This window comes from Diceros bicornis, chromosome 6, assembly GCF_020826845.1.
Source record: "Diceros bicornis minor isolate mBicDic1 chromosome 6, mDicBic1.mat.cur, whole genome shotgun sequence".
Taxonomy (NCBI): Eukaryota; Metazoa; Chordata; class Mammalia; order Perissodactyla; family Rhinocerotidae; genus Diceros; species Diceros bicornis.
The window spans coordinates 4,048,996-4,071,203 of NC_080745.1; the positions used below are offsets into that span (position 1 = coordinate 4,048,996).

At 47.8% G+C, this 22,208-nt stretch overlaps 1 protein-coding gene and 1 long non-coding RNA gene across 17 annotated transcripts in view; both read right to left on the bottom strand.

Annotated features, from left to right (window-relative positions):
- LOC131406909 (uncharacterized) overlaps positions 1–22,208 on the bottom strand; it is a 141,188-nt gene that overhangs the window by 101,032 nt on the left and 17,948 nt on the right. The window lies entirely within an intron of this gene.
- LOC131406903 (ral guanine nucleotide dissociation stimulator-like) overlaps positions 903–22,208 on the bottom strand; it is a 113,010-nt gene continuing 91,704 nt past the window's right edge. For 2 of the 16 annotated variants that reach the window (XR_009220387.1, XR_009220389.1), the window contains exons 2-4: positions 2,667–2,788; positions 2,372–2,509; positions 906–1,629 (exon numbers count right to left, since the gene is read on the bottom strand). Coding sequence is in view for 5 of the 16 variants with exons in the window: in XM_058542767.1 (XP_058398750.1) it covers positions 10,048–10,275; positions 11,360–11,430; positions 13,542–13,644; positions 14,016–14,261 (648 nt within the window). In the remaining 11 variants the exon portion in view is untranslated. Of the gene's footprint in view, positions 1,630–2,371; positions 2,510–2,666; positions 2,789–9,772; positions 9,974–10,026; positions 10,276–11,359; positions 11,431–11,789; positions 11,980–12,711; positions 12,847–12,972; positions 13,043–13,541; positions 13,645–14,015; positions 14,563–14,998; positions 15,312–22,208 lie in introns of those variants that run through there. The other 14 variants (XR_009220381.1, XR_009220383.1, XR_009220379.1 and 11 more) reach the window with 14 other exon arrangements.

Below are 22,208 nucleotides of genomic sequence, written 5' to 3' on the forward strand. Positions count from 1 at the left end.
ATTATCAAAACATCTGAAAAACCTGGTCATGGAATCTAGACCCTGTCACTTTGTCAAGAATTTGCCCCTTTATGAATTAATGACACATGAATTCTTTAACATTTTTGTAAAGAATGGAAGAGAAACTCTGTAGTGTCTCTGAATGTGGCCAGATGGGGAATTCTCATTAGACCACATCCTTGGGTTCTTCTCTTGTGTTCAATAGGCCCGGGTGATAGTCTGTGTGGTCAGGTGCAGTGCGACTCCCCCAGGCCCCAGTGTTCCATCCTATTCTGGCCTGTGCCTTCTTCAGGGGGTTCTGATTACACTCGTCCACAAGGGTTGGAAAGAGACATTGTAACATGAGGATATTGATCATCTTATTTTTTTTTAAGTCTTTTTTTTTTTTTTTTAGATTTTATTTATTTATTTTTTCCCCCCAAAGCCCCAGTGGATAGTTGTATGTCATAGCTGCATATCCTTCTAGTTGTTGTACGTGGGACGCGGCCTCAGCATGGCCGGAGAAGCAGCATATTGGTGCGCGCCCAGGATCTGAACCCAGGCCGCCAGCAGCAGAGCGCATGCACTTAACTGCTAAGCCACGGGGCCGGCCCTCATCATCTTTAAACAAGGATTAATGGAGAGGAAAGTCTCAGGGTGTGTGTGCTCCGATGTACTGCTGTTGGGGTGTGGCCGCAGTGAACACTCTGCTCCCAGCAGTCCCCACAATGGCTGTCTCAGACGTTTGATCTCCTGGTGCCACCACAGCAGCTGTTGACAGAGCTGGGAACTCATCGTGGTTCAGTGTCTTCCTTCAGATTTTGTGGCTCTGACCCTCCTCTGCTCGCCCCCTTCCTATTCCTATCTGCTGCGTTGATTGCTTTTAGTTGTTTCCTAGGAGCCACTGTGTGTAACTGGATTTCAGTGTCTTTAGGGACCCACCCTCACTACACGAGTCACTGTACAACAGCCACTTATCCTGGTGTAGCCCATGTTCATCCTCTCTAGTGGAGCTGTGAAGAACCTTGCTTACTCGGAGCTCCTCTCACTCTCATGCTGCTGGGGCTGTTATGAAGCTGAGCATCTCGTCTTTGGTCTCATCAACATTATTCTTTTCATTGATTATTCTGAAGTCGGAGACGGCTTTGTTAATAATATGGACACTGGCTGTCACAGGCACTTTTATGTATCTTCCCCAACAGGTCTGTGAAGTAGGCCTGTCATCCCCATTTTACAGGGGGGGACACTGAGGCTCAGAGAGGTCGAGTAGCTCCCTTCACGCAGTTTCTTGGTACATTTTGAGTCTCCTCCTGGAACTCCACCTCTCAGGTGTGTGCACTTAGCTGGTGTTCCACTTTGTCCCTCTCTACCAGCCTCCCCAAAGGCACATGCTCCATCCTGAGTCCATTGTCTGCTTGATGGCAGTCACCCTGCACAAACAGGCCCTGGGCAGGGAATGGACTAGTGGGGCGTAGTCCTCCAGCTTACCTTGGGCATGTTCTAGGTTTATTGTGAGAGCTGGATCAGTGGAAGATACTGACCGTCACTCACCTGGAAGGTTTGTTACGTAGAAATACTCCACTGACTTTTTGCAGGTGTCATGTCTTCTTTGTCTTCATTGCTCCTCTGGGCTTTCTCCTACAGTCCGTGCTGTGCAGTAACATACAGTACAGAGACTGGTGAACATAATACTGTTGCCCTGCACCAAATGGTTACATCACTCATTTTTCTAATTATGAAAGAAATACATATTGTAAAAAAAGTCAAAGTACACAGATCTATATAAAGTGAAACCCACCCCTTTCATCCCCTTCCCTGAAACTCACTCCCCTACTCAGAAGCCACTATTGTTAACAGGGTGGGGTTTATTCTTCTGGAAATTTCCTGTGAATTTATAAATACACATAAAGTATTTTAACATAAATTATATAACTACGTCGTTTTGCAATTTGCTGTTTCCCAAATCATATATCATAGACGTCTCCCCCTATCAGTGCACATCATTCTAACTTACCATTTTAGATGTTTTAGAGGTATTCCAAAGAACAGGAATACCATAATCTGTTTACTTCTTCTTTGATAGAAATGGGATTACATCCAGTTTCACTATTATACATAACGCTGCAGTAAAGATCCTTGTATGGAATTAATTACACTGTTATTCAACTGCTCAATTTGCTTTGTTTCCTTTTAGTCAGAGACTATGACGTAACATTTTCATGGTAATTATAGGGAAATTAATTTTATCATGGAATAAATACATTTATGGGGAAACTGGACTTCAAGGTCATCCATCTCAATATTCTGGAGAAAAATCATGAAACTTAGAAGGTGTGCTCCATCACATTCTAACAAGTCATGTTAACACTTTAAAGTTGAATGTTTGGCTAACCTCTACTGTCTCTCTTCCGAAGATGGATGACTTTTTCTTTTCTTGGAAACTTCTGACTCCAGGGGCTCTCAGTTTGGCTTCAGAGAGGATAAGATATTGGTGTTGTATCTGTTTCTCTTCAGCTGTAGGTTGCATCTTCTAAAGATCATAGAATTGAACATGGTCCAATCGATATATATGATTTGAGTCAAAAATTCAAAGTAATGAACCTAAGAGAGGAATCTATAACTTGGGTTCTTAATAAAAAATTTCCTTTGATATCCCTAAGTTTCTGTGATTACTAGTAAAAACTCACCTATGGGTGAAGAGATGTAGTTCTTCTGGCAATGTCTGGCTTGAACATCCATAGTTAAGGCTGCCACACCCGTAGGTAGATTAGACTTGATCTTTTGATGACCTCTACCCTTGGTGTTTGACCTGGGAAAAATAAGAATTTAAAAAAGCTGCTGTTATTAGCACTCAATGCTAGAAATGCCCATTAAAGAGTGAGTTTGATTTGGTAAACCAAAGGGAGTATAAGCAGAACAAAGTCTTTAAAATCTCTAAAATTTCAAGAAATTCTAATTTTTTAAAATATAACTCTATTTTTGCCACAGTACAAACTGTGTATATATGAATGAAATATCCCTCTGTCCATTTCATAACTTGTTTCCATTGATTTGATGGATTTATCCTCTAATCCGGATTCCAAGTGTGAAAGAACATCTTGGTCCTTCAAAGAAAAGAAGCCATTGAAATTTGATTTTCTTTTAGCTTGGCATCCTACAGGTTTGAAGAATAAATTATCATGTAATGATACAATGATTCTGAAATCTAATTGTTAATTAGAGGGGTGTAAAGGATGATTGAATGGTGTTTCTTCCCCATGGTCAGGGGTATTGTACACATGGACGTGTAAACATGATTTAGGAAGCTGCTTCAACTCCGTGACATCCCTGAGAAGCACAGTGCAGGAGGATCTAGGCACACAGCCATCTGCCTCGATCTCCTGGGTTACATGTAGATCCAGGGGTCTTGAGAGTGGCTTCAGAGCAGCTAACTTTTATCTATTTCTCCCCTTCCTTCTCTCCAGCTTATCTCAAACAGTCTTGACTATTATATTTTAAAGTAAGACCAATTATAGTTATTTACATGAGTTTCTTGTTTATTATTGCAGAGTAATAATCAGGCATACCATTAAAGATCATTTAATTGACCTAATTAAATTTGTTGTACCTTATAATAGATTAGAACACTGTTTAGTTCAGTGTTTGATATTCACCAAATGTGTTAATCTGCTTACAACTGCCATGTGTCTCACTCTTCTTAGATGTGCATCTTTGGCCCATCACAAGATTTTAGTGAATGAAATCATCATAAATTAAGATAATGTACTGTCTTTTGGATGATAAGGAGGCATATGTGTCCATTTTGGAAATATGCCCATCTGTCTTTGCTCCCCATGGGAAGTTTCTGATCACTAGGTCTCCAGGTGGCTTGCACAAGCCCTAGGTCTGTAATAGTTTGGTGCCTCTCCTTCTACTTGGGGTAGAAATAAAAGAGATCAGAGAGACTTATTAAAGTTTTGGTTGCATGAAGTCTTCGATGAAGAATATTCATACATATTGTTCTGGATAGCTCTCTGTTCCTAAGAGTACTAGTTACATTAAGGGCTTGTCAGGAACCGTGAAAGGTATGATATTTTACCTTATCTGCAAGCTAATAAGTCAGCTTACCATGGTCTTATAGATGCTGGCAAAAGAAACTAGACCCATGGGTCAGAGACAAAGGACTTAATGACACAACAATGCTAGTGGCCAGAGTATCAACATTTGCACCAGTTCACTAAATCCCACTTCCTACAGGGTGATACACAGTGGGCCAGGTGACATGCAGAGGGTTGCAAGATCTCAGAGCTTAAGGAACTCAAATCTTTGATAATGGGCAGGAAGTCTGCTGACCTTTGCCCCAGGGAGGGGTGTTATTTCTATTATATTGGGCAGTAAGCAAGCCTGTCCTTTGCTCTAGAGGAGGCCACTATTTCTATCTTCCAAGGCTGACAGCTCTACACACATCCTTGAAAAGATATCCTGGCTTCACTGGCTTTCAAAGATAAGCTTGACTGAGACTCGATCATCATTCAGTTCTTCTGTTTCCTTTATTGAGATTGTGCAAATATGCTCTTTTCTCTGTAAAGTTCACTAACTTTATTCATACATAAGGGATGGTTTTGGTTTTATTTATTAAGTTGAGATTTTCGTATTAGAGCAAATGATGAACTATTATGGGTTGGATCTGAAAGTATGCTTTTCCAGGATAAATGTGAAAGAAGATCAGGGCTCACACAACTCTGCCACAAGGAGCTGATAGCAACTCAAATGATTTTAATTTGAATACTCTTTTGTACAACTTTCTTCCATCTTCCTTCATCCTCTCTGCTTCCTGTAACTCCCATATAGGAGTGGGGCAGTTTCAAGGATTCACTGAACTCCTTTACAATATTCAAATCATTTTGTCTGTTGTGTTTTTTTAATTGAGGTAAAGTTGACATACAACATTATATTAGTTTCAGGGGTACAACTTAATGATTCAATGTTTGAGTATATGTCGAAATGATCAGCACAATAAGCCCAGTTAACATCTGTCCCCATATATAGTTACAAAATTTTCTCATGTGATGAGGACACGGCGTATTTCAAGATGCAGAAGAATCAACGATGATGTCATACTTTTCCATACACAGCTTGATGAATTAGGACATAAGTATACACCCTTGAGACTGTCACCACCATCAAGGCCACAAACATATCCATCACCTCCCAAAGTTTTCTCTCACCTCCTTTATTACTATTATTCTGTGGTAAGATCTCTTAATATCTACTCTATTAGCAAATGTGATGTATGCAATACAGTCTTGTTACCTGTAGGCACTATGTCGTAGCCTACATCTCCAGAACTTATTTATCTTGATAACTAAAACTTTGTATCCTTTGACCATCAGCTCCCAAATTCTCCATCCTCCCAACCCCTGGCAACCACTATTCTAACGTCTGCTTGTATGAGTTTAACTATTTTAGTTTCCACATATAAGTGAGTATTTGCCTTTCTCTGTCTGCCTTATTTCACTTAGCCTAATGTCTTCCAGGTCCATCCATGTTGTCAAAAATGGCAGGAGTTGCTTCTTTTTTCAAGGTTGACTAATATTCCATTTCTTTGTCCTTTCATCCATCAGTGACATTTAGGTTACTTCCGTGTCTTAGCTATTGTAAATTAGCTGCAATGAACATTAGAGTGCAGGTATCTCGCTGAGACCCTGATTTCAATTCCTGTGGGTATATACTAGAAGTGGGATTGTTGGATCATGTGCTAGTTTTCATTTTTGGAGGAATCTCCATACTGTTTTCCATAATGGCTGTACTAGTTTACATTCCCACAAGGGTTTCTTTTCTCCACATCCTCACCAACATTTGCCACCTTTAGTTGTTTTGATAATCTCCATCTTAACAGGTGTGAAGTGATAGCTCATTGTGGTTTTGATTTGCATTCCCTGATTAGTGATGCCAAACACCTTTTCATACACCTATTGGCCACTAGTATGTCTTCATTGGAAAAAGTCTATTCTGGTCCTTTGCCAATTTTTTTTTTTTGCCTTTAATTTTATTTATTTATTTATTTTTCCCCCAAAGCCCCAGTAGATAGTTGTATGTCATAGCTGCACATCCTTCTAGTTGCTGTATGTGGGACGCGGCCTCAGCATGGCCAGAGAAGCGGTGCGTTGGTGCGCGCCCGGCATCCGAACCCGGGCCACCAGTAGCAGAGCGTGCGCACTTAACCGCTAAGCCATGGGGCCAGCCCCCGTGTCCACTTTTTAATTGATTTTTCTTTTTGTTATTGACCCAACACAAAAAAAGAGAACAAAATTTTCAGGCATTATGAGTGCTTCCCAGTTGATGCAGATGGTTTTGTATTTACAGTGGTACCAAAAGATCATGTTTCGTGCTTTTTCTTCAGCTTGTTATAAGACCAGCAGTAGCTGCGGCATGGCAGATAATCGGGATCTTCTGGGTTTGGAGGTTTACAACATAACTAAGTGGTAAGGAATTTTTTATTATTCCAAGGAAATTATTGAGATCATAGTCCATGGAATCCAGGATTGATAGGGGTAGGAGGAAATTAAGGTGAGGATCGGTGATCTGGCATTACTTCTTATCTTGAGGCACAGGTATCCACTGTATGAGTGTTTGAATAAAAGTATTAGATATCAGGAATTTGTGGTAAGTGAATATGTTTTCTGAATTATTTACTTTGAACATAACCATTTGGATTATGTGAACATCTGGGATGTGGGAGTAAGTCGCTAACAAGGGCTGGTTGACAATGTCACTATTGATTTCACTTCTATGAACACCGAGTGGTCAATGGATTAAGCAAATGAGTAGTCAGAAAACACAGAAATGGTGGGATTTGGGATTTAGTAAAAGATTGGGGACCCACTGTCCTGAGATGGAGTGCCAGGACTTGTACAGTTGAGAGTGACAAGGACAAGAAAGGAATAGAAACACACTCAAACAAGGAGGGGGTGTTAACAGGATGGAGGGAGAGAAATGATCTGGAGTAGCCTTGAGTTTTGACCTGGAGCTTTCTGTTCTAGATGCAAATCTGCCTGATGACATCCCAGGACACAGGTCAGATCCCCAGAGGATAGAGGCAGGGTGGAAGTACAAAACAGCCAGGATAATTGTCCTAAAATGGCAGGCATCCTTTGTCATTTGACCCAATATCATGATTTATTTTTGTAGGGTAAGAGGAAAAGAAGGATAGTCATGTCTTCACAGAGGAAGCAGCGTGACTGTGGGAACCAGTCCAAACCAAAGCCTGGTTTAAGCATCTCCATCCCTTTTAGGATGTCCAGTGACATAGTCAAGGGGCCGGTTACTAGAATCCCATCCCATCCTAGCAGTGACGGGTCTCTGGGAGGACACCTTGGACCAGCCCCACCAGGTCTGCTGGCCCGAGAGACCGCGAGGACTCCAGGCCTGCAGCAGTGCAGGACTACTGGTAAGTCCTTTCAATCTTGCCAAAGCGTTGCAAAAACTTGCACCTAGTCACACAGGTGAATCCCTGCCAGGTGTGCTCGCAGGTGGTCTGCACTCCAGGTCCCATGCCCACTCCTGCGGGTCTTCAGATTTGGCAGAGATGATTCCAGGAGCTGATCTGGGCATTCCACAGTTCCACTGCCAACAATTTCTGGTGACTGTGGAAGGTATCAGGAAAGAGAAAAGGGCAGTGAAGAGCACAGGAGAGAGACTGGTGGTAGCACTGATGGCGGACAGACTTGCTAGCGAGGCAGAGAAAACGAGGGGCCAAGAAGGACGTCCTGACAGCAGATGAAATGGAGCAGGCACCTCAGTGAGGTCTCATGGTTGCGTCCCTAATGTTTCCTTGCTTTGAGCTCTTGAAACTTTAAAACATACCAATACGTTTCTTTTATTAAACTCTGCTGTGTGACATAGAAAATATAGACAGCGGTTTCTTTCTGAGGTGAGAGGTTGAGTTTCAGGTGAGGAGAGAAAGATCTTCTTTTTTCATGCTGTTCTCTCATTTTCTTTTACTACGTACATCATTTATTTTTACTTTCAAGTCAGCAGCGAGTTACCAACGTCAAGGGGATGATTCAGTTTTTCCCCTCACAGTCACAGTAAAACGTACTAAAAGTGGATTATTCTTTTTGTGTAATATTCCAATAGATTCCAAAATATTGTTTCAAAAGCCCTTTGATATCTATGTACTCAAATTAGGTATTTACTTCTAGGTCTCCATTTTTATGTTCTTTGTTGCATGCTAATTCAGTGTTGCATCTAAGGAAATACCAGATTTCCCTCAGTTTTTTAGATCCATATGTGTTGGAAATTTGATTCATGAAGATGGACATGGCAGCTGGGGGATCGTGCTATTATCAAAAGAGGCCTTTTCAGCATCAGTAATCTGACAAGAACCCACTGCTTGTTGGGATTTAATTGTCTATTTGAGGGATCAAGCTTTCACTGTTGGCACTTCTCTTCCTCTTTGGAGGGAAAGTACGGCCTTCCCAGTCTTTCCATTACCAAATCACTTTCCTGGGTGGCTGTGCTGTGTCAGGAAGGGCCTGGGATGCCGGGAACCAGTATTCATCATCCGCTTCTGGCTGTCCTGAGAAGGCTTCCCTGGCAGAGTCCAGCCTGTGTGTCTGGGTGACACTTGCAGCCATCAGAAAGGAGGCGATAACACACAAGTGCCAAGCGATTCATCTGGCCCTCGTCTTACAGGGTGTTCCCAAGGAAAGAGGTTCAAAATGCCACTTGGTAACCCTATGAAAGCTGTTAGTCATGGGTCGGGTTCTTGGTGTGAGCTCAGAGCAGTGTCTATTCACCACCAGATGGGAACATTTCAGTATTTTAATTGGTAAGGCTGTGTTCATGCACGACCATGGATCATCAGTTCCGTGGCATTCCCCGCTGGACCTCCCAACACCCCTGTCATGCCTCATATTTCAAAGCTCCAAACAGGGTTCACACCCCAGCAGCTGGTTGTAATGTAACCACAGCACAAGACTGGGGAAAAAAACACAGCCACCCAGGGGTGACACACTTTAATGACTTGGGCCCAATTATGCCATTTGGACGAGTTCAGAACACCAACACTGAGTGTGTAAACTGGAGGATTGCCCAAGACCTTGGACCTCAGAAGGACACGAGCTCAGAATTCACCTTGGACAGCAAGGGACATTGTGGGGTCAATTACTGGCCAGGATTATGGTCCCTTATCCTGGCAAAGCAGAGCTCATTCGGGATCCATCAGGCCAAGCCAGGGAGGAGGCTGGGGGCCTTCTAGGGAAATTCTGTCCTAAAGGGAATGGCATAAGGAAGGCAGGGGTGCTGAAAATCCTAGTTCACAGGGAGCAGTCATGTTTATGTAACAAGGCCCAGCAGTAGCCTTAAAAGCTGCATCAGAAATCGTTCCTCCTGGATACAAATCAAGCAGGAAAAGGAATTCAGAGGCCTGTACAAGGATCCCAGCAGAATTCAAATCTAGGTCAGGGGTGAACATGGAGCCCCTAGAGGGGTCTCAGGAGGGAAAGTCCTGCCTGCCTTTAGTCCATTTTCAAATGATCTTCCTCGGGCCTTGTCCTCTCCACATGCACGTTTTGATCTTTTTACATTGGTTTCCCCACTTAGAGCTGATGCAATTCCAGAGATTCAACTGGAAAACTAAAAGCTCCTAAAATTTGGTCAAAAGAAACCTCAGCAGCTGGAGTCTGGGTGTCCCAGAGGTTGCCATGCCATAAGGCCTGGGGCTGACCAGGGGGCCACGGAGACAGGCTCTCTGGACTGGCCAACAGGGAGAATCCACCCCTGCCCTCACCCAACTCCTGCCCGGCCTCACTCATTCTCGTTGAGCAGCTCCATGTCCTGGAACCAGGCCCCAAATCACTCCTTGGGGTCTTTTTATAATTCTTTGCAGCGACCTGGAGCAGCAGGCTCTCCCTCATGACTCGGTGTTCTTGGGACCAGAGGGAAGGAGAGGATGCAGACAGGGCCTGGTTGGGGGATGTTGCAGGGGCCTTGTGGGGGGTGAGGAGTGGGGCAGGGGACCAGTCCTGGGAACGCTCCTTCCCTCCAGTTCCATCCAGGCTCTACCTGTTCTCAGAATGGGAATAATCAGCCCCTCCTCCAAGAAGTTTTCCTTGATGCCATCCTCCATTCAACCCACGCGCCAACTGGATGGGTCTCGACTTCTACCAAAATCTTCCACTCAATGTAAGATACAAGGGGTGGAGCCAGAAACTGTTCTCCCCAGAGGGTCTCTGATTTCCACCTCCTTCCCCTCCCCTGCAAGGAGTGCCACAGCTGCTCCTCAGTCCTCTTCTCAAGGTTGATCTCATTCCCCTGGAAGGCAGACAGCCAGAGTCCATCAGACAGAGCCCCCTAGCCTGACTAGCCCCCTATGCCCTGCCCTTCTCATGTGGCACTACTGCCAGGTCCCCAGAGGGGGCGGGGCATGCAGAGAAAACAGGACTTGGACCTAGGATGGGCTCTGGGCTCCAGACTAGTAGGACATGGGGGGAGGCTGAGGGACCTGGCAGCACAACCCTCTCTGATGACAGACTTGGAGGCTGAGGCCTCAGGCAGAGGGGACTGCTCAGCCACTTATGTGCTGCCTGACTTGGGGGGGGGGCGACTGCTCTCTCCCTCCACGGGCAGCATGGGAGGGACAGGCAGAGTCCAGCTCAGATAAAACCTCACGCAGCTGTGCCATCAGGCAGCTCTGAGCTTCCCCAGCCTGAGGAACGAGAATGGATGTCTCAGGCGGAGCCTCTGTTCACTCATCCCTAAGATGGGCCTGATGCCCCAGCTCCCAGGGGCGGCTGTGAGGCTCTCACGAGAGGAGATGTGCCAAGTGCTGAGAGCTCAGAGCTCAGTGTGGGGGCTCACGCATCCCCAGGCTCAGGATCCTGGTCCTTCCTGCTTGGTCCTCAGATTTATCCACTTCGAGATAATCACCCATGTCCAGGTGCAGCATCAGCAGTTCACCGAGGAAAGTGCCAAGATAGGGGACAACACCCTGTGACATCGGGGTGCGGGTGGGATGAGCCCTTGCTCTCAAGTCAGACCCCTGCAGACCCTCCCCTGAAAAGTCCTCACCCTCAGCCTCCTGGCCCACCCCAGGGTTCCCATGGGGAGCAGCCTAGGACCCTTAGCAGCCTCCCCTCAATTCTTCCTCCCTTCACACCCCAAGAACACCACACTCCTCCTCCTCACCTCCCAGGGCCGGCTTCTGGCAAATCACAGGGTATGTGGTCCCTGGCCCTCACCACAACAAATCCATCCTACACTAGCTCTTCCAGGCCCCCCTCCTGGTCACTTCTACTGGGGGATTCAGACACTGTGGCACCAGGAGGAAGGGACCTCCTCTCTTGATTTGAGGCCTCCGGCTGGGAGGGCAGAGCCCCTCCTCCACAGGCACACTCACCTGCTGCTGCTGCTGCTTCTCCTGCACTCTCTGGGGGTTGCCCTCCGGGGGGCAAACGTGGAGGGCCCCTCCTGCCAGAGTCGAGGACAGTGTCAGCGAGACCATACTCCCCTCACCCCATTTCTCTTGAGCACCACTGGCCTCTGACCCTGAACATCTGACTCGAGTGAACTGGCACCAATGCCACTCCACCCTGCAAGGTCTTGTGATTCCAGAACAAGCCCAGCTCCAACTCTCACTCTGGGTGTGAGCTCGGGCTTTTGGCCTGGCCTCCCCGAGCCTGTTTCCTCATCTGGAAAGTGTGAGAACTCCAGCTACCTCACAGGTTCTCCTGAGGACTCACTGTCGCATGACTGTCATCATTGTTCTGGCCCTCACCCCTCCAGGTGGAGCAGGCAGAAAGCTCTCACATTCCTTTCCTCCCTCTTACCTCATTACCACCCTGTGAGGCCTGCACCACACAATCACCACACAATCACCATACCTCCATTTCCCTGATGGGGAGACAGAGGACCAAACAGGGGCAGTGAGTTGCTGAGGGGCCAACAGAGGAGAGGCCGCTTGCCCCTCTCAGCCAGAGGCCCTGTTCCAACATCCTTGCCTAACCCCCAGCCCCACCACTGACAACAGTCTTGTCCCCTGAGCTCTCAAAGCTTGGCCCTGGGCCGAGCCGTGGATCGAGAGGATGGGGTGTCTTGGGAGTCTGGTTGTTGAGTGGCTCCTGCCTGCCCCAGTCCCCTGGAGTGTCTCTCCCCCATGCCGGACAGAGGCAATGCCAAACCCTTCTCCTCCCCAAAGAACAACTCAGGATATTCGCCTGCACTGAACTCTTTCTTTATCCACTCAGGAACTGGACCCACAAGGTGCCACCTCTGATCAACAGGGAAGGGGGTGACAGGATGCTTTGCTTCCCCGTTTACATGAAGCTCTTAACGTCCTTTCAGCAGGATCCACTAAGAATCCATCAGTTGCCTAGACGCTACTCATAAGCCACCTGGGGCCTATATCATTGCCAACCAGGCACTCAGGTGAGACTCCTGTGGTTGACTCAAGTGACTGCTCTAGGGGTCCAGTGGGGAGTCCCACAATGCACACACATCTGTCTCTGGTCAGTTGTTCAGATCCAAGGATGAGCAGCCTGTTTGTCCACCTGTGCCAGGGGAATCCCCTGTTGTGCCCGTCCCTGGGGTAGGCAGTGTGCCCTCCCCTTGGAGACATGGTGAAGATAGAAGGAGCAGCAGGGGCCTGGCTTCCTGAGGACAGGTTTAGGCTGAGGGATAAACCCACCCAACCACCCAACAGCCTGGAAGAAGCTACATCCAGCAGGATGGACGTGAGTGGAAGCCAGAGACCTGCTGATGGTGCCAGCTCGGCAACTCGTCCTGGAACAGCCCAGCCAACACCACTGTGTCCCATGACCAAGGCCTCCTGCCCAAAAATGGCACCCCACCTGCCCATGGGCAGAACAGATCCCTCTGCTTGTTAACCTGGACAAGATAGACAGGAATGTTTCAGAGAAAGTTCAAGTGAGAAATTATCAAAACCACAGCTTGCTCAGTCCCCCTCCCCCCCTGGCCCCTGCTTTCTTTCCAGACCCCCAGCCTCCACTCTACCTTGGTCATCAGTTCTCTGTTCAAGGACTCGTCTTGGCTATAGCTCTCTTTAAATTTTTCAGAGCTCTCCCTGAGAGGAAGGGAAAGAGGGAAGGATAAATTTAGGGATAATGTGAGGGGTCTAAGTGCATATCCTTTTCTTTGACAACCTGAGAGATTCAAACTGCCTGGAGGAGTGCTCTCACTGGGCTCCTCTGAGCGCTAAGGTCTCGTGGGACTGGGAGGGGGCTCTCCTGTTGGTCACTGGGGTCTCCATTCGCCTGCTATACAAAGCAGCTCTCTTTTGACCACTTTGAGTTTCAACTGGGCATAGAGTTCTGTTGCTATAAACACTTGAAAATCTCCAATGTGGCTCAACCCAGTACCTGGCATTTAGGGAAACCGAGTCCTGAAGCAGAATTGGTGCACTAAGGACACCGGGAGACTTAGAGACCCACCACTGAGGCCCAGGCCCTGTCCCCATCATTTGCTGCCTCCCAGGAGTTCCCAGCTGACTGAGGGGCCAATGGCAGACATTCAGGAGATCCCCCATCCACCCTGGTTCTCCTATGGAGAGGGGCACTACCCACCAGGAAACTTCCTCCATGTGTTCTTCAGGTGGCATATGGATGTTTTCTGCAGAGAAGAGATGACAGTGCGGGGCGAGGAGAAGTTCTTCAGGATCTCGCACTCCTGGGGAAGGGAAGAGAATAAGCTGTGAGGTGGGGCACTGGAGCCCTGCTTGCTCTAGCTTCAGTCCCCTTCTATTTAAATCTCCCCTCCTGGATTAGACAGATGTACAGGGAGCCCCAGAAGGGCACATTTAGGACCCAAAGAGTAACACTCACAAGGAGGAGGATTTTAGCTCAACCCAAGGAGGGAGCCAGGTAGGAAGTGAGCATCCCCACACTGGGACCTGGAGTCAAGGTCAACGTGCTCCTGGCAGGAAGGATCTAGGGACTTGCAGGGGCTTAGACCACACACTGCAATCCTGGGAGCTGATAAAGATGGAGGCAGTTCCTAAGGCTCCAGAGAGGGGCTCCACTGGGCCTCCCACAGCACACCTGGGCCACCTGGATCCAGCGCTCCACCACCCTCACCCTGTCCTGGGCCATCATGCTCGGGACCCCAAGGCAGGTGGTGATGACGAGGTTGGCCACCCTTCTGAAGTGGTCGATATTGGCCTGGACGGTGTGTGCCAGGTGCTCATTGCCGGGCTTGTTCCTCTTGCCCCAGGTGGAGCCCAGACACTGAGAGGGCACCACCTTCTGGAAAGGCTCCTGGGGAACAGGGGGAGTGTCACCCAGCATTGCCACACCCTAGCTCTGTGTCCACAGCCCACAAAGTCCCACACAGGGGTCACAATTTAGAGCTGGAGCTCAGGAAGCTCATGATGTGGCCTGAGCCTTGTTAGAGTCCCCGGCTTTTCTTCTCTGTCACTGCAGGCACCCAGCAGAGGATGACCCAGGACCCAATACTGGCAGGGAAGGGAGAGGGGCATTTGCATCCAGCCCGTCCTGGCTAACTCCAAGCTCCAGATGGTGGCTCAGCTTGGCTCATCCCAAGGGAGCATCTTCCAACAACCTGAACCCCCTCTGGTCCCACTCCCCATTCTGATGCACATTCCCCTGCGGTAGCTACAACCACGGGCTTTGTCTGTCTCCCTCATAGTGAAGTACACATCAGGTGTCTAATAAGTCCTGAGGCTGTTGGGCCTCCTGAGCAGAAGGTTGGGCCACCAGGGACCTGGCTGCACACAGTGAGTTCCCCTCCCCCACTGATGGGCCAGGCCCTGCTCACCCTTCCGTCTCTTCTACCTCATGGAGCCGGCACAGCCACTCTGTGCAGCAGGTCCTGTTAGTGTCCACCTCTACGGTCTGTAGGTGGACAGCAAATGTTTGGGGGTTCAGAAAGTTGCCCAGGTCGTATGGTTGGTAAGGGGTGGAGCCAGGATTCGGGCCCAGATCATAGGAGACTGGATGAGGTCTGGGGCAATGATGGCAGAGGGAAGGCCTACCCCACCCGCCCTGAAAGCCCAGCTGCTCACCGCATCCATCACGGTCAACTGCTCCACCACCAGCTTAGGAGGGAAGGCCGTAGGTTGGGCTTCTTCTCATGCTTCTTAGCCACAGGTGGAGATGGACTTCCCACTAGAAATGATGGTCCAGGTGACTCCAGCTCAGCAGCTCCCACTCCTGCTGCAGCCGATGTCGGCCCTTGCTCCAGCTCCAACACTGCTGGTCGAGGGGACACTGGCTCCAGTGCTAGAGAGGGTGGTGTCAAGGAAGCTGGAGCCAGCTCTACCTCCACCACTGCCCACTGCTCTGCTTCTGCTGCTGGCTGGAGCTCTGCAACTGGCGCTGGAGCGGGATAAAGAGAAAGGTTCACTCACATAGCTGACTTTCCATGTGTCCTTCTAAATACAGGAAAGATCCCACTTCCTTTCCAGGAATAGCCAGCCTGCAGTCCCCCTTACCCTCTGGCTCTGCCTCATTGGCCTCCAGAAGCTCACACCAGTCAAAGGAAAGAGGGTCACAGCAGCTCAGCTCTGAACCAGGCAAGGTTACCTGCATGTACATCCCCTTTAGCTTGAAAAAGAGACAGCCCCTGACTGGTCCCACCCTAGTTCTGGTCCAACCCCATCATCTCAAGGTCCTGAGTGTGGAGGCCCTCTGCTCCTGCTCTCATCTCAGAGCAGCACTGGATGGTGTGGGTGGCCTCATGCACCTGCCCCTTGTCTAGTGAGTTGGTGGAGTTGAAACCATTGGGCAGCTACTCGATGACCTCCTGAGTGGAGTTCTGCAAAGACTGCCTGGGAGCTGGGCCAGAGGGAATCAGGGGCTGCCTGCACACTGCCACTGTGGTCAACCCCCAAGAGAAAGTCTGCTCCTCAGTTCAGGCACAGAGGGCATCCTGGCAAAGAACTCTGGTCAGGAAGGGAAGGAGATGAAACCTCTAGGGCTCAATAACATACGAGTTGAGCAGCTCACCTTCTCATGCTGCCAGCCATGACCTGGGTACGAACGTCACAGACCCACAGGCTTCCGACACCTAACAACCAGCTCCTGCCCAGGAATGGCCTGCCCCACATACCCTGCCTTCCCCACACCACACAGACACACAAACACACACAAACACACGATGAGGGGCCTGGATTTTGGGGTTGATCAGGTGGGATCACCGTTGTGTCCTGATCTGCACTAACCTTTCCTGGGCTGCCCATGTTACCCTTCACTGCCTCCTGTCAGACACCCAGAGGTGTCAGGGATGAGGGCTGAGCCAATGTAGGCAACAATCAAAAAGATTCTATTTCTGGGCTTTTTTGAGCCCAGATCCTGCAAAGTTGGGATACAACAACAAAACATTTCTGCCTCTTGACTGTCTCCCGTCAAGTGAGCTGGATGGGGGACTGTGGGTGCCTTGTTACCAGAGTTCAAAGATCTGTTGAGGCCTAGGACCAAGGAGATGGGGTCATTTTTCAAAATTCCTAGACCTGGACCCCTTACCTCAATCAGATTTCTCCAGAGCTGCCCCCTGAGCCCGGGCTGCTCACCCTCTTCTCTCATGTCACTTCCTGAACTGTACACAAGGAGCCTACACAGCCCTAGCCCCAGTTCCCTAGAAACCTAACTCAGGTCCTTGCTTTGAGGAGACAGAGATGAATGCAGATTTCCTTTAACTTACCACTTCTTCATCCTGGGATAGTCCCTGTGCCTCTCAGGTCCTCCCCAGTCTCCAAACCTACACCAGGGGGATCAGGCTAGAATCTACTTCCTAGGGACCTCAGCTGGTGTATATGAGATAATATCTATTATCCCTGTGGGCTGGTGTCACATGTACCTAAGGCACAAAATTAGAGATGGAAGAATAACAAGAAGGGGTGACAGGTAGCACAGAACACCACTCAAAACAGGCCTGTGTTCTAGCAATTTTATATTGGAACAGTCACTTCCAACTTGGCCTCATTTTCAGGTCAGCATCATGAGGGGGTTGAAACTAATGGAAATTTAGATACTGCCACCCTGTGGCATTAAACCATTCAATTGTTTCCTGTTTTATGGAGAATGAGACCCAAGTGCCTCATCTTGGCCTATGAGGTGGGCAGCCTCCACAGTGGTACCCAGTAAGCCCCACCCATGGTATAGCCATCCCCGTGGAACCACTAAGTAGTTAGTAACTGGCTTCTGAACATAATAACAGCCAAAGTGATCTGATGTCTTGTCTAAATTTTAACAACACAAGTCTCTCACTTCCTCTTACTCCGTCTTTCATGCTCCATCTCTCTCTCTCTCTCTCTGTCGAATCCCTGTAGCTGAGGAATCAAATACCAGTGTTTTGGGACTGCCCAATGTGGAGGCCTATAGAGGAGAGAAGCACGGGAGTGCCCAGGCCAACAGACAGAAAGAAACTTAGACTCTCAGTCCAAACTGAACCCTGAAGGCTGAGAGTGACCTTTGGGGCTAGTCCTCCCCCAGTTGAGCCTCAGTTGAGGCCACAGCACCAACCTGTTCAACTCACTGAGGCAGAGGCACCAAGCTGAAACGTGCCTGATTGCTGATCCACACAAATTGTGAGATAGTCAACATTTGTAGTTTTGAAATGCAAGGTTAGGGGCAATGAAGTTAGAGAGGGAAAGGTAACTGGCACAGCCTACCAGGCCCTGGCCCTACCTTCCACCCCAGCTCCTGTTCTCTCCTCCCAGCCTCCCTCCAGCTGCACTGGCCACATTTCTAACCTCCTCTGGCCAAACTCACTTCTACCTGTGAGACTCAGGACCAGTGGTGTCATCCCCGTGACACACTGCTCCCAGACCCCTGAAGGGCTGGCCCCCTCTTGTCATTCTGGTCCCAGAAAACGTCACCCCAGTGAGGCCTTTCAGACCCTCCTACCCAGTGATGCCCAGCCCTCCCTCACGGCCCCCTGCTGTGTTTCTCTACAGCACTTGCTCTTTTCTTGCTCCTGTTTTTGCTTTTGTCCATTTCCCCTCTAGGCTGTGAGCTCCTGGCAGGCAGGGACCACTTGGTCATTTTCATCCTGCACTTTGGCCCACCAGGGCACCTGGCACAGGGTGAGTGCTGAGTGCACAGCTGCTGAATGAGTACATGGGAAGATCTTGCACCCCGCCCCCTGCTTCTGACCAACTGTGATTGTGGAGATGAACACTAGAAATAGGAGGTACAAGTTGTTTCTGAGGCAGAGGGACAGCCAGAAAGACCTCTGCTTGACTCTTCTCTGCTCCAGGAGGTCAAGAAAAGTTCAGTGGACACCGTGTAAGTTCCAGGTTTACAGGAGAAGGAAAGGCCTTGATGTATATGTATATTATGTAATGGTTACCAAAATAAGTTTAGTTAACATCAATCACCAAGCAAACATAAAAGATTTTTTCCTGGTGATGAGAAGTTTTAGGATCTACTTTCTTAGCAACTTTCAAATGTACCACACAGCAATGTTAACTCGCATAGTGCTGTATATCAAGTATATCTCAATACAACTGAAAAAAATAAAAACAAAATCTAACTTGCCACCACTGACACAAGAGGCTTCCCGCCCCCTGGTGGCCAGCACTAGCACTGCAGCCCTCACCAAAACTCCACCAAACAGAAAGGAATCATTCTTCAGATGTCCTCAAGGCAGAGGCTCTCCAGGGTCCCAGAGGTAAAGGAGCAGGACCTGTCGGCTTCGAGAGAGTGGGGTGAATCTTGGGAGCCTACATATCCCCCCATCTTGCTGTCCCCCACCAGGTGTCTTCTTCATTCCTGAGGCATCCAACCTCAACCAGGACAATGACTCCCCCCTGCCTCCAGATGAGGACCCCGAGGATCCAACAAGAACTGGTTTTCTCCCTCATCTCTAGACTTGGGGTCCAGTGCTCTGGCATCTTCTTCCTTATCCCCAGTTCTCATCCACCCATGCCCCCATGTCTCCTCAGTTCTAAATGATCTCAAGTGGGTGGAAAGCATCTTCTCAACATTTCAGAGCACAGTAGGTCATCAACAGAGAACCTAGTCCAACAGACACATTGCAAGTGCATGGAACACTTGGAGTCACCTGCTGGATGCACTCCATTTTATACAGGAGGACCCTCACTGAGGTATTCTCTCCTGTTCCCAATGCCTACACAAGGGGAGGATGGACTCATCACAGTTCTGGGTGCCCACAGAGGTGGACTGCAGGATCCCAGTCCTGTGCTCGCCAGGCTGGGCCAAGGATGGGTCTGGAACAGACAGATAGGCAGAAACCTAGGAACCTTAGGGATTCCTCTGCCCATCTCTGGGCATGTATCTAGGAGAACGAATGCCATGGTCCCCTGGGAGAGCTGCCTCCCATCTCTCTCCCTCCTGCCTCTTGTCACTTCCTCTGGGTCAGCTCTTTCTTGACTGCACTTCCATGGCCCCCACATGAGAATTCAGTGTGAGTGGGGGTGCCTATGCACATGCTATGATGAGGAGAGGAAAATGACCTCATATGGAGAGGGGTGGGCAGCAATCCTCTAAGATCTTAATGCCTCTCATTGCCAAAGGAGACCTGAGGGAAGGGGCGGAGCCTTGGCCAAGGAAGCTGGAGCTCTGTCTAGTCTTTGGGACCCGGACTACCTCCTGTGGTCTGGGCCAGTACTTGCCTCTTTCTGGGCTAGTTTCCCAACTGCACAGTGAGGGGTAAGATGTGCAACAGCACAAGCGTGTGCTCAGCCAGGACAAGTCATCAGGCCCCATAGATACATTAAGTATGTTTTAAGTGTATTGAAGACATTAATATTGCTGTGCAATCATCACCACGATCCATCTTTAGAAGTCTTTTCATCCTACAAAACTGAAACTCTATACCCATTCATGAATAACCCCCCATTTCTCCTCCTCCCAGCCCCTGGCAAACACCATTCTACTTTCTGTCTCTCTGAATCTAGCGATTTCAGCAACCTCATAGAAGGGAAATCACACAAGGTTGTATTTTTGTGACTGGCTTATTTCATTTAGAGTAATATCCTGATGGTTCATCCACGGTGTGCCATATCTTAGACTTTCCTTCCTTTGTTAAGGATGAATAATATGCCATTTTATGTATATACCACATTTTGCATATCCATACATCCCTGGACAGATAGCCTAGCCGGGCCCAAAACCAAGCCCAAAATAAAATGGGGCCCCAACCAGACTTTTATCAACGGTCCCCTGGAGACTACTTTCTTAAGCCACGTTCCACATATTTACTAAGGATCTAGTTTTGGGCCATGAGTTCTTTTTCAGAAACTCCATTTTTCCTCCTTGGGCAAGTTTCAACTGGTTTGAACCAGTGAGACCACAAGACGGCTGGCAAGACTTAAACCATCACTGCTGTTTGAGTCAAGTGACTGGAGGATGACGTAGGGGACCAAGAACTCAGCTGCCAATCATGTTAAGGACACTGCCTTTTGAACGTGGGATGTATGACAGAACATGAAAATCTACTTGCGCAAAATGCGTAGGACTGCCCCCAACCTCCCGCACCCACTCCTTTGCCCTTAAAAAGCCCTTTCAACGGCCCATTGGGGAGAAGGATTTAACCTTTGGCTCCTGTCTCCCTGCTGGCCAACCTCGTAATAAAGCTTTTTCCCTTCTACAAGAGCGGTATCTCATGGTTGGCTTAAGGGGTGCATTGGGCAGTGAGCCCTTCCTCGGTTATGATACTTGGGTGGCTTCTATGTTTTACCTATTATGAATACTGATGCTATGAATATGGCTGTTGAAATATGTTTTGAAGAATATGCTTTCAACTCTTTGGGGGCGTATATACCCAGAATTGAAATTGCTGGGTCCTATATAATTATATTTTTAATTTTTTTTAGGAATTGCTATACTGATTTCTACAGTAACTATATATTTTATCTTCCCAAGACAGTGCACAAGGGTTCCAACTTCTCCACATCTTGACCAACACTGGTTCTATTCTTTTTCTTCTTCTTCTTTTTTTTTTTTTTTTGGATGCCAACTTTTTTTTTTTTTTTGATCGATGAATGTGAGGTGGTCTCTCACTGTGTTTCTGATTTGCATTTCCCTAATGATTACTGATGATGAGCATCTTTTCATATGCTTATTGGTTATTTGCAGATCTTCTTTGAGCAAATGTCTACTCATGTGCTTTGTTCAAATTTGATTTGGGTTGTTTGATTTTTGTTGTTGAGTTTAGGAGTTCTCTATCTATTCTGGATATTAAGCCCTTGTCAGACACATGGTTTGCAAATATGGTCGCCCATCCTGTGAGTTGTGCTTTTACTGTTGATAATGTCTTTTGAGATACAAAACTTTTTAATATCCATGAAGTCCAGCATGTGTATTTTCTTATTTTATTGGCTGCTCCTTGGGGGTCATATCCTCGAAATCATTACCAAATCCTATCTTGTAAAGTTTTGTCTTATGTTTTCTTCTAAGAGTATTATAGTTTTAGCTCTTACATTTAGGTCTTTGATCTATTGGGAATTAAGCTTTGTATATGGTGTTAGGTAAGGGTCCAAGTTGATTCTTTTGCATGTAGATATCCACATTTTCCAGCACAACATGTTGAAAGGGCTTTTCCTCTTTGAATAATCTTGGCACCCTTGTCAAACATCATTTGATCACATGGGTGAGGGTTAATTTCTGGGCTCTCAATTCTGTTTCCATTGGTCAATATGTCTGTCTTTATGCTATGACAATGCAGTTTTGATACTGTAGATTTGTAGTAAGTTTTCAATCAGGAAGAATCAGTCCTCCAACTTAGTACCTTCTTTCAAGATTATTTTTGGTATCTGGGCTTACTTGAGATTCCATAAGAATTTTGGGATGGGTTTTTTTCTATTTCAGCACAAAACGTCCTTGGGATTTTGGTAAGGACTGCACTGGATTTGTTGATCTCTTTGGATAATGTTGACATCGTCACAATAAGGAGTCTTCCAATCCATGGTGATGGGATGTCTTTCATTTCTAGTAGTGCCGGGTGGTTGTTCAGGTTGAGGGGGCGGCACTCCTAGAGGCAGTCGTGCAGAAACCCACAATTCCTCCTCACTGTGCCTTCACCATTTCCTTAGAACTCATCAACCATCAACAGAAGAGAAAATGCATGTAAAATGCATGTGGGAAATTTGCAAGGACTGGGTGTGCCAGTCGGTGCGCACCCAGGGTCTGAACCCGGGCCCCCAGTAGCGGAGCATATGCACTTAACCGCTAAGCCACTGGGCAGGCCCTGGTGTCTTGTTTTAAACACATGACTTCTGTTGGTCCTTGATTTCCCCAGTTACACCCCAG